General features: G+C 41.6%; 1 protein-coding gene across 3 annotated transcripts in view; it reads right to left on the reverse strand.

Moving 5' to 3' along the window:
• Window positions 1-5,496: 5,496 nt before the first annotated feature.
• Window positions 5,497-13,356, reverse strand: part of ABHD3 (abhydrolase domain containing 3, phospholipase) — a 60,932-nt gene continuing 53,072 nt past the window's right edge. For all 3 annotated transcript variants that reach the window (XM_053571399.1, XM_053571398.1, XM_053571400.1), the window contains 4 exons: window positions 11,984-12,157; window positions 10,355-10,403; window positions 10,111-10,276; window positions 5,497-6,392 (listed from right to left, as the gene is read on the reverse strand). In XM_053571399.1, the coding sequence (XP_053427374.1) occupies window positions 6,214-6,392; window positions 10,111-10,276; window positions 10,355-10,403; window positions 11,984-12,157 (568 nt within the window). In that variant the 3' untranslated portion in view covers window positions 5,497-6,213. The remainder of the gene's footprint in view (window positions 6,393-10,110; window positions 10,277-10,354; window positions 10,404-11,983; window positions 12,158-13,356) is intronic.

The following is a 13,356-nucleotide window of genomic DNA, read 5'->3' on the forward strand; positions in this document are numbered from 1 at the left end:
TCTTTTCTGGCTCTCAGTGTGTCTATTGCATGACTGGAATCTAATCAGAGGTTACTGGAAAGACAGAAGACATCAGTAACTCTAGATAAGTAGATATAATACTAGCGGGATAGCTTCAGGACTTAGAATCTAACCACAAGAATAGGAAGTAAAAAATACAAAAATATGTGAAGGATTATTCCCACATTCTGGGATTTGGAGGTTTTACTTTTTTTTTTTCCCTCACAAATGAATACTTAAAAGGCAAGAATATTTTTTATTTTTGTTCCAGATTAATATGAGGGCAGAAACCATTAGGTTCTATCATTTACACATGAAAGGTTAAAGTCAGAGTTGTAGCTGTGTCCTACACCCAGGGAATGTGCCATATATCCACACATTGTGCCCCTTGTGTGAAAGTTACTGAATCCTTTCTCTCTCTCTTCTTGAATTTAATTGAGGTTTTTCTCTCATAAGGGTCTGTGATTGTTAGTTTTCTGGTTTCAAATTGGCATTGAGTACATGTGAGTATTATTTTTCCATCTTTTGATTCTTGGGAGAATGTTCTCCAAATCATCCAGGTAGTTAACAAAGGATGCGGAATCTGTTTTTGTGCCTGAATGGTCTTCCCTGGTGTACACGAACCACAGTTTATTCATCCTCGTTTTCAGGGGTTTGTCGGTTGTTTCCACATCTTTGCTATTATGAATTGTGCTGGTATGGGCATTTGGGTGTTGATGTCCTTATGGCAAAATGTCTTTTTTTCTTTTGGGTAGATGCCTTGTAGTGGGATTGCAGGGTCAAATAGTAAGTCTACTTTTAGTCTTTGAGGAATGGGAGGCTTTACTTATAAAAACCTCAATTATTCAAGTGAACCGTTAGCTAGAATGCACTTCATCGATTTCCTCTGCCCCTTTCGGCTCTGTGTGTGTGTTTTTTTTTTTTTTAGAGACAGAGTTTTGTTTTTTGTTTTTTGAGGCAGTCTCACTTTATCACCCTCAGTAGAGTGCTGTGGCGTCACATCTCACAGCAACCTCCAGCTCTTGGGCTAGGCGATTCTCTTGCCTCAGTCTCCCAAGTAGCTGGGACTACAGGTGCCCGCCACGTCTGGCTACTTTTTTGTTGCAGTTTCGCCGGGCCGGGTTCGAACCCACCACCCTCGGTATATGGGGCCTGTGCTCTACTCACTGATCCACAGGTACCTCCCCTCAAAGAAGTTTAAAATCAGAATAAGGTAGTCCCAAGAGAAGAGAGAGGGTTTTTCCTCTACTTCTCTTTTCTTTGGTTTGTTTTTGTTTTTTGTTTTTTGAGGCAGAGTCTCACTTTGTCACCCTCGGTAGAGTGCTGTGGCATCACAGCTCACAGCAACCTCAAACTCTGGGGCTCAAGCAATCCTCTTGACTCAGTCTCCCAAGTAGCTGGGAGTACAAGTGACTGCCACGATACTTCGCTATTTTCAGTAGAGACAGGGTTTCACTCTTGCTCAGACTGGTCTCAAACTCCTGAGCTCAAGCAATCCACCCACCTTAGCCTTCCAGAGTGCTAGGATTATAGGCATGAAGCCACCACACTCAGCCATAAAATGACAAATCCAACTTTCTTTTTTTTTGTGTGTGTTTTTTTTGGCCGGGGCTGGGTTTGAACCTGCCACCTCCGGCATATGGGACCGGCGCCCTACTCCTTGAGCCACAGGCACCGCCCACCCAGCCATAAAATGGATTTTTATTTATTTATGCTTAAACCAGGGAAACTGGTCTTAATATCCTCATGATGTGGCCAAATACAACGCATCTTTCTACAAATATTAGAGTAATGAACAAATTAAAATCGGGTATGGTTTGGTGTGGGTGTACTTTACATTGTTGAACCTTTGCCCATCCTATAACTTTGGGGAATATCTGTGGTCAATTCTCACAGAGGTGGTTGAAAAGCTCCCTGTGTTTTTCTTCTCCATTTGTATCTTCTTTGTCAAAATCTTCTAAAGGCTTGTTCCAACTCACTACCCTAAACCATTCTTCCACTTCGTTTTTGAGGGCTAGTAACTCAATTAGCTATACAGGTCAGAAAACCCTGAATCATAGGTTTGAAGTGTTAATTTGAATCCTCGGCTACCCAATGCAGTCTTGAGTTGGGTTGGGGCATCCAGATACCAGGACCCTTGTTTCTGATTTGGTCCAGGGTACATACAATATGTTAGGATCCCCTCTCTTGTTGACTTTTTCTTTTTTTTTTTTTTTTGAGACAGAGTCTTACTCTGTGGTCCTGGATAAAGTGCCAGAGTGTCATAGTTCACAGTAACCTCAAACTCTTGGGCTCAAGTGATGCTCTTACCTAACTCTCTTGGGTAGTTGGGACTACAGGCGCTTGCCACTACACCCGGATATCCTGTTAGCGTTTATTCTAAAAGGAGCAACTACTGTTTCTTCTTCTCCTGTAAATGTTTTTGTTCTTTTTGCAGTTTGAGGTGAAGGAATAGAGGAAGGAGGAGCAGGAAAAATAAATCAACTGTAAAGGGAAGTTCAGAGAGCAGAGAGTTGGAGGAACAGTAGGAGAGACAGTTTCTGATGCCTTCCTAATTTCACAAGGGGCTTCTGCAGGCTGGGTGAGTTGGCTTATGCCTGTAATCCTAGCACTTTGGGAGGCTGAGGCAGGTGGATTGCCTGAGTTCACAAGTTCAAGACCAGCCTGAGCTAGAGCAAGATCCTGCCTCTAACAATAGCTGGGCATTGTGGTGGGCGCCAGTAGTCCCAGCTAGCTACTTGGGAGGCTGAGGCAAGAGAATCGCTGGAGCCCAAGAGTTAGAGGTTGCCATGCGTTATGATGCCAGGGCACTCTACCAGGGGCGACAAAGTGAGACTCTGTCTCAAAAAAGGGGGGAGGGTTTCTGCTAGTTTAATTCTTTGTCGCCCTTGTCAGAGTGCTGTGGTATCACAGCTCACATCAATCTCCACCTCTTGGGCTTAAGCGATTCTCTTGCCTCAGCCTCCCAAGTAGCTAGGACTACAGGTGCTCACCACCACGCCAGGCTATTTTTTTTGTTGTTGCAGTTGTCATTGTTGTTTAGCTGACTCAGGCTGAGTTCGATCCCGCCAGCCTGGGTGTATGTGGCCAGCGCCCTACCCACTGAGCTATGGAGCGCCCTACCCACTGAGCTATGGGTGCCACCTAGTTTCTTTCAAATAACTTCCTGGAGGGAGGCAAGTTCATCATCCCCTCTTTGGGATGATTCTAAGTGCTAGCCATAGTATGTTCTTCATTCATTTCTCTTGATTTGGGAGCCTAATTTTTCTAATTTGGTGCACAAGAAAACCAATTTGGGAATGTCAAAAGTTCTCCATTTTGGAAACCTTAGACCTAGGTCATACTTAGTTAAGATCTTCCTATTTACACAAATACTTGCAAGTAGAGAAAACACAATTAATTAAACATAAAACCAGCTGGGGTGCCTGAAGGGAGCCATCCCTTGACTGTCCTCATCTTTAGAAGATTTGTTTCCTGTTTTTCTTTAGAAGGGGGAACTGAGCAGTGGCCTAGAGTTATGATAGTGGATCAGAGTGTGCTGGTTGTGGGGCAAGACTCCATGGCGTTCACTGCTGGGTCTGTCCTGCCCTCTCACATGTCTGTTTCTATCCTTGGGGCCTGCTGCCTCCAAAAGGACACAAAGTGCCCAGTGACCAGTTTTTACACGTTTGCTGGAAGAGCCTTCTTTTGAGCGATTTGTTGGGCAGTTCCCTGTAGGGTGACTTCATGTTTCAGGGAGTTGTCACATTCTTACCTAGGCCCCTGGTCACCCAGCGGTGCCTTTCAGCTGGGAGGAATAAAATGCCCTTTCTTGGGCGGCGCCTGTGGCTCAGTCGGTAAGGCGCCGGCCCCATATACCGAGGGTGGCGGGTTCAAACCCGGCCCCGACTGAACTGCAACCAAAAAATAGTTGGGCATTGTGGCAGGCGCCTGTAGTCCCAGCTACTCGGGAGGCTGAGGCAAGAGAATCACTTAAGCCCAGGAGTTGGAGGTTGCTGTGAGCTGTGTGATGCCATGGCACTCTACCGAGGGCCATAAAGTAAGACTCTGTCTCTACAAAAAAAAAAAAAAAAAAAAAATGCCCTTTCTCTTTGAAGCTAACAAACTTAGTTTCTCATTTATCTACAAAAAGGACAGTGTGAGCTGGGCACAGGGCTCACTCCTATAATCCCAGCACTCTGGGAGGCCGCCATGGTCAGCTTGCTTGAGCTCAGGAGTTCAAGAGCAGTCTGAGCAAGAGCAAGACCCCATCTCTAAAAACACAGCCGGGTGTTGTGGTGGGCACCTGTAGTCCCAGCTATTCAGGAGGCTGAGGTAAGAGGGTTGCTTGAACGCAGTCTCACTCTTGTGCCTCAACTAGAGTGCCATGGCATTGGTCTAACTTCAAACTCCTGGGTTCAAGTGTTTCTCCTGCTGCCATCTTCCTAAGTAGCTGGTACTACAGGTGCCCACCACAATGCCTGGCTAATTTTTCCAGTTTTAGTAGAAATGGGGTCTTATTCTTGCTCAGGCTGGTCTTAAACTCCTGAGCTCAAGCGATCCTCCCACCTCAGCTACCCAGAGTGTTAGGATCACAGGCCTGAGCCACCATACCTAGCCTGTGTTAAGGTTTTATACATGGTTCTCTCAATGTGAGACCTGAGGCAAAATACAAGTATGTTTTAAAACAGGCTGGAAAGAGGTGGTGAAAGAGGTGGAAAAGATGTTGAGTCATATGGAAGATACCACTATTGGCTAGCTAGCCCAACAATAATAAATGTCAACTCCCTCACCCCAGCTTGCCTCCACTATTTAATCGCAAGTTTACATATTTGCTTTCCCAGTCACTCACTCAATTTGGGTGGCCATGTAACATGGTTCTGGCCAAAGGACATAGGTGCAAGTGTTCTGGGAAAGCATTCACTTTCCCAGAATGGCAGATGTGTCTGCTCCCACCCCTTCCCCCTTTTCATTCTCTGAACTCAAATGTGATGTCTGGAACTGCAGCAGCCACTCTGTGTCTAGGATATAATTAGATGCCCTGCTAAGGACAGAGTGAAAACAGAGCCTGGATCTTTCATAACATTGGTAAGCCCCTACACCAGCCCTAGGCCTGCCTCATAGGAGATTTCTTGTAATGCAAGATAATTCAGTATCATTATTCCAATATTCTGTACATAGTGAATCAAAACAAGCTTTGATGTTTCTTACTAATGCATTCATGAAACTATCATAAATTTCTTCCCAAGGATTACATTCTAGGCCCTTTTTGAAGATAAAAACTCACAAAGAAACAATTTAAAATGACAGAATTTATTTTAATATAATGATATATATGTGTGTGTGCGCACATATACTATTTTAAAAATAAGCATTAAATTATAATCATTATAAAACATAAATCAGCCCTAATAATATTATCAGAGTAAAAGAGCTCACATAGAGGTCAGTCTAACTTGCCTTCTAAAGTTAGAATACATAAAATATTTAATCACATTATATTTTACCTAATTTCTGTTTTCTTTTTTTTTTGAGACAGAGTCTCAAGGTGTCACCCTGGGTACAGTGCTGTGGCTCACTGCAACCTCCCACTCTTGGGCTCAAGTGATCCTCTTGCCTCAATTTTTCTATTTTTAGTAGAGATGGGGTCTCACTTTTTGCTCAGGCTGGTCTCCAACTCCTGAGCTCAAGTCATCCACCAGCCTGGGCCACCCAGAGTGCTAGGATTATAAGCATGAGCCACTGTGCCTGGCCCTAATTTCAGTTTACATGTTATCATCATCAAGTATAAATACCCTTAGGAATGTACCACCTTATAACTTACATTCAGATAACAAAAATCTCTTAAGAGTTATTAAAGTCCCATTAAATCACCATTTAATCAATCATCATTAAAATGAATGATCTAAAAAAATACTAGCCTAAATTAAAACCCTGAGAAATTAAAAATTTTTTTTACACAATAGTTTTGGTTAAGTGCAATTTCATGTATGTACTACTTTTTTAAGGTCATACTTGGTAAGGCATAGTAAAAATAAAATCTACATAAGTAACAATCTAATATTATATTTAATGTCTTGCTACAAAGTTGTTTCCCTAAAAAGTAGTTTTTGCATATCATTCTGGACCTCTTCACCCATCTGCTGGCTTATTTGCTTTATATTCATATTAAAATTTGTGCACTAAGCTGAGCTGCCTTTACAATGGTGGTTCACACAAAATGCACCCAAAGAACTACATGTTAGAGAGTTCATGTCCATGCTCAACCATGGCTTGCACAAACTGCTTGAAGACTCGATCCATGTAAGTGGATTGCCGTGGCCAAATTCCCTCCAGAAAACCAATATGGCCTCCATGAGAAGTAAGGACCAAAGCAACATTAGGGTTTTGCTTAGCAGTTTCTATTGGAATAGCTTGAGGGGAGGAAAAAAAGGATAGCAGTAAAAAAGAGACAAATACAAATCCTTATCAGTTTTTGTTAGGAAAAGTATATCTCTTTATCATTTCTAATCAATTTAAATTAAAACACCATTAAAGAACTATTTGTAATGAGGATGGCAAACATCAACCATCTGTAAATTTTTTTCACACTGGCATCATGGTTTCTGAATACCATCTATGTTCTTACAACACTTCATGTTTATGGGAATGTACTGGACCATCATTTCTGGAAGAATCAACTTGAAACTTAACCATAACACAAAAATATAGGTCAACTCTTGTTTTCAGAAATTAAAGTAATTCAAGGAATGGTGAATCCTTACATTATGCCATAAATTGCCCACTTAGGTGTTACACTGAGTGAAAAACTAATCTTAGCATCTTTGAGAGAGTTATAAATTCATTATGTATGATTTTGATTAATTTTATGTAACATTAGATTCCTAAGGCCAACTGGTATTAAGTTGTAAAAATTATGATTTCCATAGTAAAAACATATATCGATAGCAAAATAAAATGAAGGAAATAAATTCTCCCAAAATAGTAACAGTGTTTACCTTTGGGAGCTGAAACATGGGTAAAATTTCCTTTTACTGGGCGGCGCCTGTGGCTCAAGGAGTAGGGCGCCGGTCCCATATGCCAGAGGTGGCAGTTTCAAACCTAGCCCTGGCCAAAATAAAAAAAAAAAAAAAAAAAAAATTTCCTTTTACTTCCTTTCCTGAATTTTTTATTTGTAGTCAATAGAAAGAAAAACATTATTTTGAAACACAGTTGCTGTATTTACAATAATTCCCCAATAATTACTGTTTTTCTTTTACTTTCTTTTTCTTTTTTGCGATAGTCTCTTTATGTCACCCTAGGGTAGAGTGCTATGTTGTCAGAGCTCACAGCAACCTCAAACTATTGGGCTTAAGTGATTCTCTTGCCTCAGCCTCCTAAATAACCGAGACTACAGGCGCTTGCCACAATGCCTGGTTATTTTTTTGTTGCCGTTGTCACTGTTGCTTAGCTGGCCGGGGCCGAGTTCAAACTCGCCAGTCTCAGTGCATGTGGCTGGCACCGTAACCACTGTGCTATGGGTGCCGAGCCAATAATGGCTGCTTTTCATATGCTCTACAAAATCTACCCTGAGCAGGAACTTTAAAGGCTCTGAATTAAATGTTTTTTTCTTCTGTCCTTGAGTTCAGATAGTGAAAATGTTTTGATTTCAGGTCTATAATGGAGACCAGGCAAGGTGGCTCTATCCTCGCAGTCTGGGAGGCCAACGTGGGTGGATCACTTGAGCTCAAGAGTTCAGGACTAGCCTGAGCAAGAGTGAGACCCTGTCTCTACTAAAAATAGAAAAAACAAAGAACATAAAAACTAGCCAGGTGTTGTGGTGGGCACTTGTAGTCCCAGCTACTCAGGAGGCTGAGACAAAAGGATCACTTGAGCCCAAGAGGTTGAGGTTGCTATAAGCTATGATGCCATGGCTCTATAGAGTAAGACTGTCTTAAATAAATAAATTAATTAAATAATGTCTATAATTGATTGAAACATGGCACGAAAAGTATTTTGATTTCAGATCCTGCTAAATCTCATCTTCCGAATTAAGATAATGTGGTTGATGAAGTAGACCATCACAACTTGGGTTGAGTTTTAGGGGTAAACAAGCTAAAATCTCCCTGCCCTATATGAAAGGATAAAAAGCCTGTACACTGTAAGAGAACTGGCCCCTTAGGAGATGGTGCTGATGCCTATAAAAATTGCTTGTTTAGACAATGCTCTAAAGTTGACCCCCACAATACTCTGAAGAATAAACTGAGAGACCCTAAAGCAAGACCTTAACAAGCCAAGTTCTTTTCCAAAAGTGGTCTTGAGCTCACATCTTTAGCTAGCTACCCCCATCTCAAGGCAGAACACCTGAAAGTAAACATCTACCTTGAGAATCCCGTGGTATTCGAAGTGGGTAGGGAATGACTGACATATTTTTGCTTTTCCTTTTTCACCATACATTTAGAGTGCTTCATTTGCCTCTAATGGAATTATTAAGCGCTCCAATTTCACACTCTGGATACACTCAGAATTTTCTAACACTGATAGTTACAGTCATATCAGAAGAACAAAAGGCTGTGCTACATTTGATTCATGTGAAAGATCTTGGCTGCCTGTTCTCTCAGACTGCAGACAATTGTCCACTATTTCAATGTGGCAAGACTATTTTAAGGGCTTGGGAAAGAATAGGAAATAATGAGTTTAAACTTCACCCAAGTGAGTCAAATTAAAATGCTGGGAATTTTTTGTTGGCAGAAAGGTCAGTTAAATATAAAAATGGGGTGGCGCCTATAGCTCAAGCGGCTAAGGTGCCAGTCACATACACCAGAGCTGGCAGGTTTGAATCTGGCCCCAGCCTGCCAAACAATGACAACTACAACCAAAAAAAAAAAAAAAAAAAAATAGCTGGGTGTTGTGGCAGGTGCTGATAGTCCCACCTACTCAGGAGGCTGAGGCAAGAGAATCAGTTAAGCCCAGGAGTTTGAGGTTGCTGTGAGCTGTGACACCATAGCACTCTACCCAGGGCAATAGCTTGAGGCCCTGTCTCAAAAAAAAAAAAGAACAAGGAAAATATTGACTTGTTTTGTTCTGAAGCTCTTAAAATGACTAGATAAGAGTCTGAGAAAATGTTTAAGAATTGATCTGAGACATTAAGATATGAACTCTGGAAAATAGCATATGACTCACATTTTATTTATTTTATTTATTATTGCATTATCTTAAAAAAAGAACAATAGTTTATTTAATTTTTTAGAGACAGAGTCATACTCTGTCACTCAGACTGTAGTGCAGTGGCATGATCACAGCTTACTGCAGCCTTCATCTCCTGGACTCAAGCAATCCTCCTGCTTCAGTTCTATAATCACGCGGCACACCACTGCACCTGCCTTATTAATCAATTAATTAATTTACTTTTTGAGACAGAGTCTCACTTTGTTGCCTTTGGTAGAGTGCTGTGGCATCATAGCTCACAGCAACTTCAAACTCCTGGGGTCAACTGATCCTCTTGCCTCAGCCTCCTAAATACCCGGGACTACAAGTGGCTGTTTTTAGAGATGGTGTCTGGATCTTGCTCAGGCTGTTCTCAAGCTCCTGAGCTCTGGCAATTCACATGCCTCAGCCTCCCAGAGTGCTAAGATTACAGGCATGAGCCACCACACCTAGCTGTGCCTAATTTATTTTAATTTTATTTTTTTGTAGAGATGAGGTCTTGCTATGATACCCAGGCTGGTCTGGAACTAACTTCTGGCCTCAAGCGATCCTCCTGCTTCAGACTCCCGAAGTGTTGGGATTATAGTCATGAGCCATCACGCCTGGCCTAAGAACAATAATTTTTTTTTTTTTTTTTTTGTAGAGACAGTCTCACTTTATGGCCCTCTGTAGAGTGCCGTGGCATCACACAGCTCACAGCAACCTCCAACTCCTGGGCTTAAGCGATTCTCTTGCCTCAGCCTCCCGAGTAGCTGGGACTACAGGTGCCCGCCATAACGCCCGGCTATTTTTTGGTTGCAGTTCCGCCGGGGCTGGGTCTGAACCTGCCACCCTCGGTATATGGGGCCGGTGCCTTACCGACTGAGCCACAGGTGCCGCCCACCTAAGAACAATAATTTTAAAAGCGAATTCATATCAAAATATATACAAAGATGCTAATTTTACCATGACTAGGTGAGAAAACATCATCCACAGAATTTAGACACAACACTGGAATTGCTACTGACTTCAGTCTATGATTCGGACTGGCGTCAGTGTAATAATCATCAATGGTTGGGTATCCAAACATGACAGAAGTGAATCGCTTATCAAACTCTCTGATGGATTTAGCCTGAAAAACAAAAACAAATTACATTTATTCTTGGAGTAAAAAGAAAGAAAAGCATTACATAAAGTTGTTCTCTCCTACCTTCATGACATGATCCATATCAATTTGTTTTACAAACATATGCCGGTGCCTAGAACAAAGGAATTTCAGAAGTGAAAATTAAGGTCATTCCTACCTTAATCAGACCTAAAATACATATACAGCAGGAGTAGTACATTAATGTTTATGGTAGAGATATTATTATTATTAATATTATTTTTTGTAGAGACAGGGTCTAACTTTATGGCCCTCGGTAGAGTGCCGTGGCGTCACACAGCTCACAGCAACCTCCAACTGCTGGGCTTAGGCAATTCTCTTGCCTCAGCCTCCCAAGTAGATGGGACTAGAGGTGCCCGCCACAGCGCCCGGCTATTTTTTTGTTGCAGTTTGGCCGGGGCTGGGTTTGAACCCACCACCCTCGGTATATGGGGCCAACACCCTACCCAATGAGACATAGGCACTACCCAAGATATTATTTTTTTAAGTACTTGTTTTTTGCTTTTGTTTTTTATTGAGACACTTGGTCTGTGGCTGTGCTAGAGTGCAGAAGCATGATCATAGAAGCCTATGGGCACTTGAGACCAGAAGTCTAATACTCCTGGTCTCAAGTGCTCTTTGTGCCTCAGCCCAACTCGTAGCTGGAATTACAGGCATGTGTCACCATGCCTGGTTAATTCTTTTGAACAATTTTTGTAGAGACGGTGTCTCACTATTGCTCAGGTGGATGTTGAACTTCTGGCCTCAAGCAATACTCCTGCCTCAGCCTCCCAAAGTGCTAGGATTATAGGCATGAGCCATAGTGCCTAGCCTAAAGTGCTTTTGTTTTTTTAATTGAGGAAGAATGAGCCTATCCTGAAATAATAATAAAAACATGTTGTTTCATGACAAATTGGCTACTAATAAACCACTTTTGTCAAAAATGCCTTACTTTAGCCTGAATCTTTCATTCAGATAAATTATCTAAAGATATTATTTTTTAAATTGTCACATTAAAAATCAGAATATTTTCGGGCGGTGCCTGTGGCTCAAAGGGGTAGGGTGCCAGCCCCATATGTCGGAGGTGGTGGATTCAAACCCAGCTCCGGCCAAAAACTGCAAAAAAAATAAGAATATTTTCACATATTTTTAAAATATGGACCCTTGGTAGAGTGTCCTGATGTCACAGCAACCTCCAACTCTTGGGCTCAAGGGGTTCTCTTGCCACAGCCTCCCAAGTAGCTGGGACTACAGACACCTGCCACAACAGCCAGCTAGTTTAGAGATGAGGTCTCGCTCATGATCATCCACCTCGGCCTCCAGAATGCTAGGATTACAGGAGTGAGCAACCTCGCCCGGCCAAAACATTACAACTTTTATATTTTTAACTTTAACGTAAGTTTTTTTTATTTCTTTTTTTTTTGTTTTTTGTTTTTTTTTGGCCGGGGCTGGGTTTGAACCCACCACCTCTGGCATGTGGGACTGGCACCCTACTCCTTGAGCCACAGGCGCCACCCTAGTTTTTTTTATTTCTATATGCATTTACAATATAGAGAACATTTGGGTATAGTAGTAAATGCACATAACATACCCATAAATATTCATATATCGGTACTTTTATGTTTTACAACTTTTTTACTGTTGGGCTACATAATCTAAAATGTTTGGAGACAGCAAGTTTTAAAAATAACTCACTTATTAACTGAAGACTGGAGACATGTTGTCAAATAGTAATTAAAAAGCAGCCAGTTTAGTGGTTTCTCCAGTGACTCTGAGCAAGCAAAAGTATTCCAACCAACTGAAAAAGTTGCAGCTGCCATCAAAGGAGTTTTGGGCCCAATTTTGCCCAGGTAATTTAGAAGCAGCATTCTAAAATGGGGAGAAACAGGAAACTGAGTGATTAATTTGTCACCTTTCTCGAGATATCCTATTTCTAACTATACACTTCTCATGAGCTATGGAGGAGCAAAATATAAACCAGTGTTTTAAGTCCTATCTTGGAAAAGCATGCAAGTATCTACCTTCTTCTCTTACATTCATATATTTACCTTGCAGTCAGCCATCCTGTGAATGGGACAAATCATAGTTACATGCATTCCTTATGTACGTATCCCATGAAGTTAAACATGACAGAAATGTATCCTAAGAGTGGTTTTCAAGTCTGGCTTGCATGATGGAATCATCTGGGAAGTTTTTTTTTTTTTTGAGACAGAGTCTTACTTTGTCACCCTTGGTAGAGTGCCTACCCACTGAGCTTCAGGTGCCACCCTCATCTGGGAAGTTCTGTTTATGAGACACAGTCTATGTCACCCCTGGTAGAGTGTCTTGGCGTCATAGCTCACAGCAACCTCAAACTCTTGGGCATAAGTGATTCTCTTGCCTCAGCCTCGCAAGTGATTGGGACTACAGGCACTCGCCACAACACCCTCTATTTTTTTGTTGCAGTTGTCATTGTTGCAGGCCTGGCCCAGGCTTGAACCCACCGGCTTCGGTGTATGTGGATGGCACCCTCACTGAGCTACAGGTGCTGAGAAGTTTTAAAAACTACTACTGATATCTGAGACTCACCCCAGAGATTCTGAGTTAATAACTGGACTGTGTGGCCATCCTAGTCACCTAAGATCCCTGTCCCCTGTATCAAGTTTCTAAAAGGCTCTCTAGACTAGAGTTAGACTTTCTGAGTTGTGGCAGAATGGTTGGCTCCTAAAGGAACTTGTTTTCTCCTCCCATCTCTTCCTGTTATTTGTCCTTATTTCCTATCACATATTTTCCACTTTTCTTTTCATTTTATTAACTTTGATTCTGTCCTAATTCTATTTGGTAAGAGGGACCATAAACTGAGTTTAATCTAACGACAGTGTCAAAAATTTAAGTTTAACAGTGCCAACTAAGATGATATCCTAATTCTACTTCTCAATAAATTTTTGGTACTTGATTTCTTCAATTACCCAGGTTCTGACATAGGAAAAATGGGTAAATATTCTCCTTTATTTTTTCCAACTCAAATGATTTGCAGGTGAATGCAACAGAAGATTAAAATAAAAAGTAGTTGTTTTTTTATTTTTATT

Source organism: Nycticebus coucang, chromosome 19 (assembly GCF_027406575.1).
Source record: "Nycticebus coucang isolate mNycCou1 chromosome 19, mNycCou1.pri, whole genome shotgun sequence".
Classification (NCBI taxonomy): domain Eukaryota; kingdom Metazoa; phylum Chordata; class Mammalia; order Primates; family Lorisidae; genus Nycticebus; species Nycticebus coucang.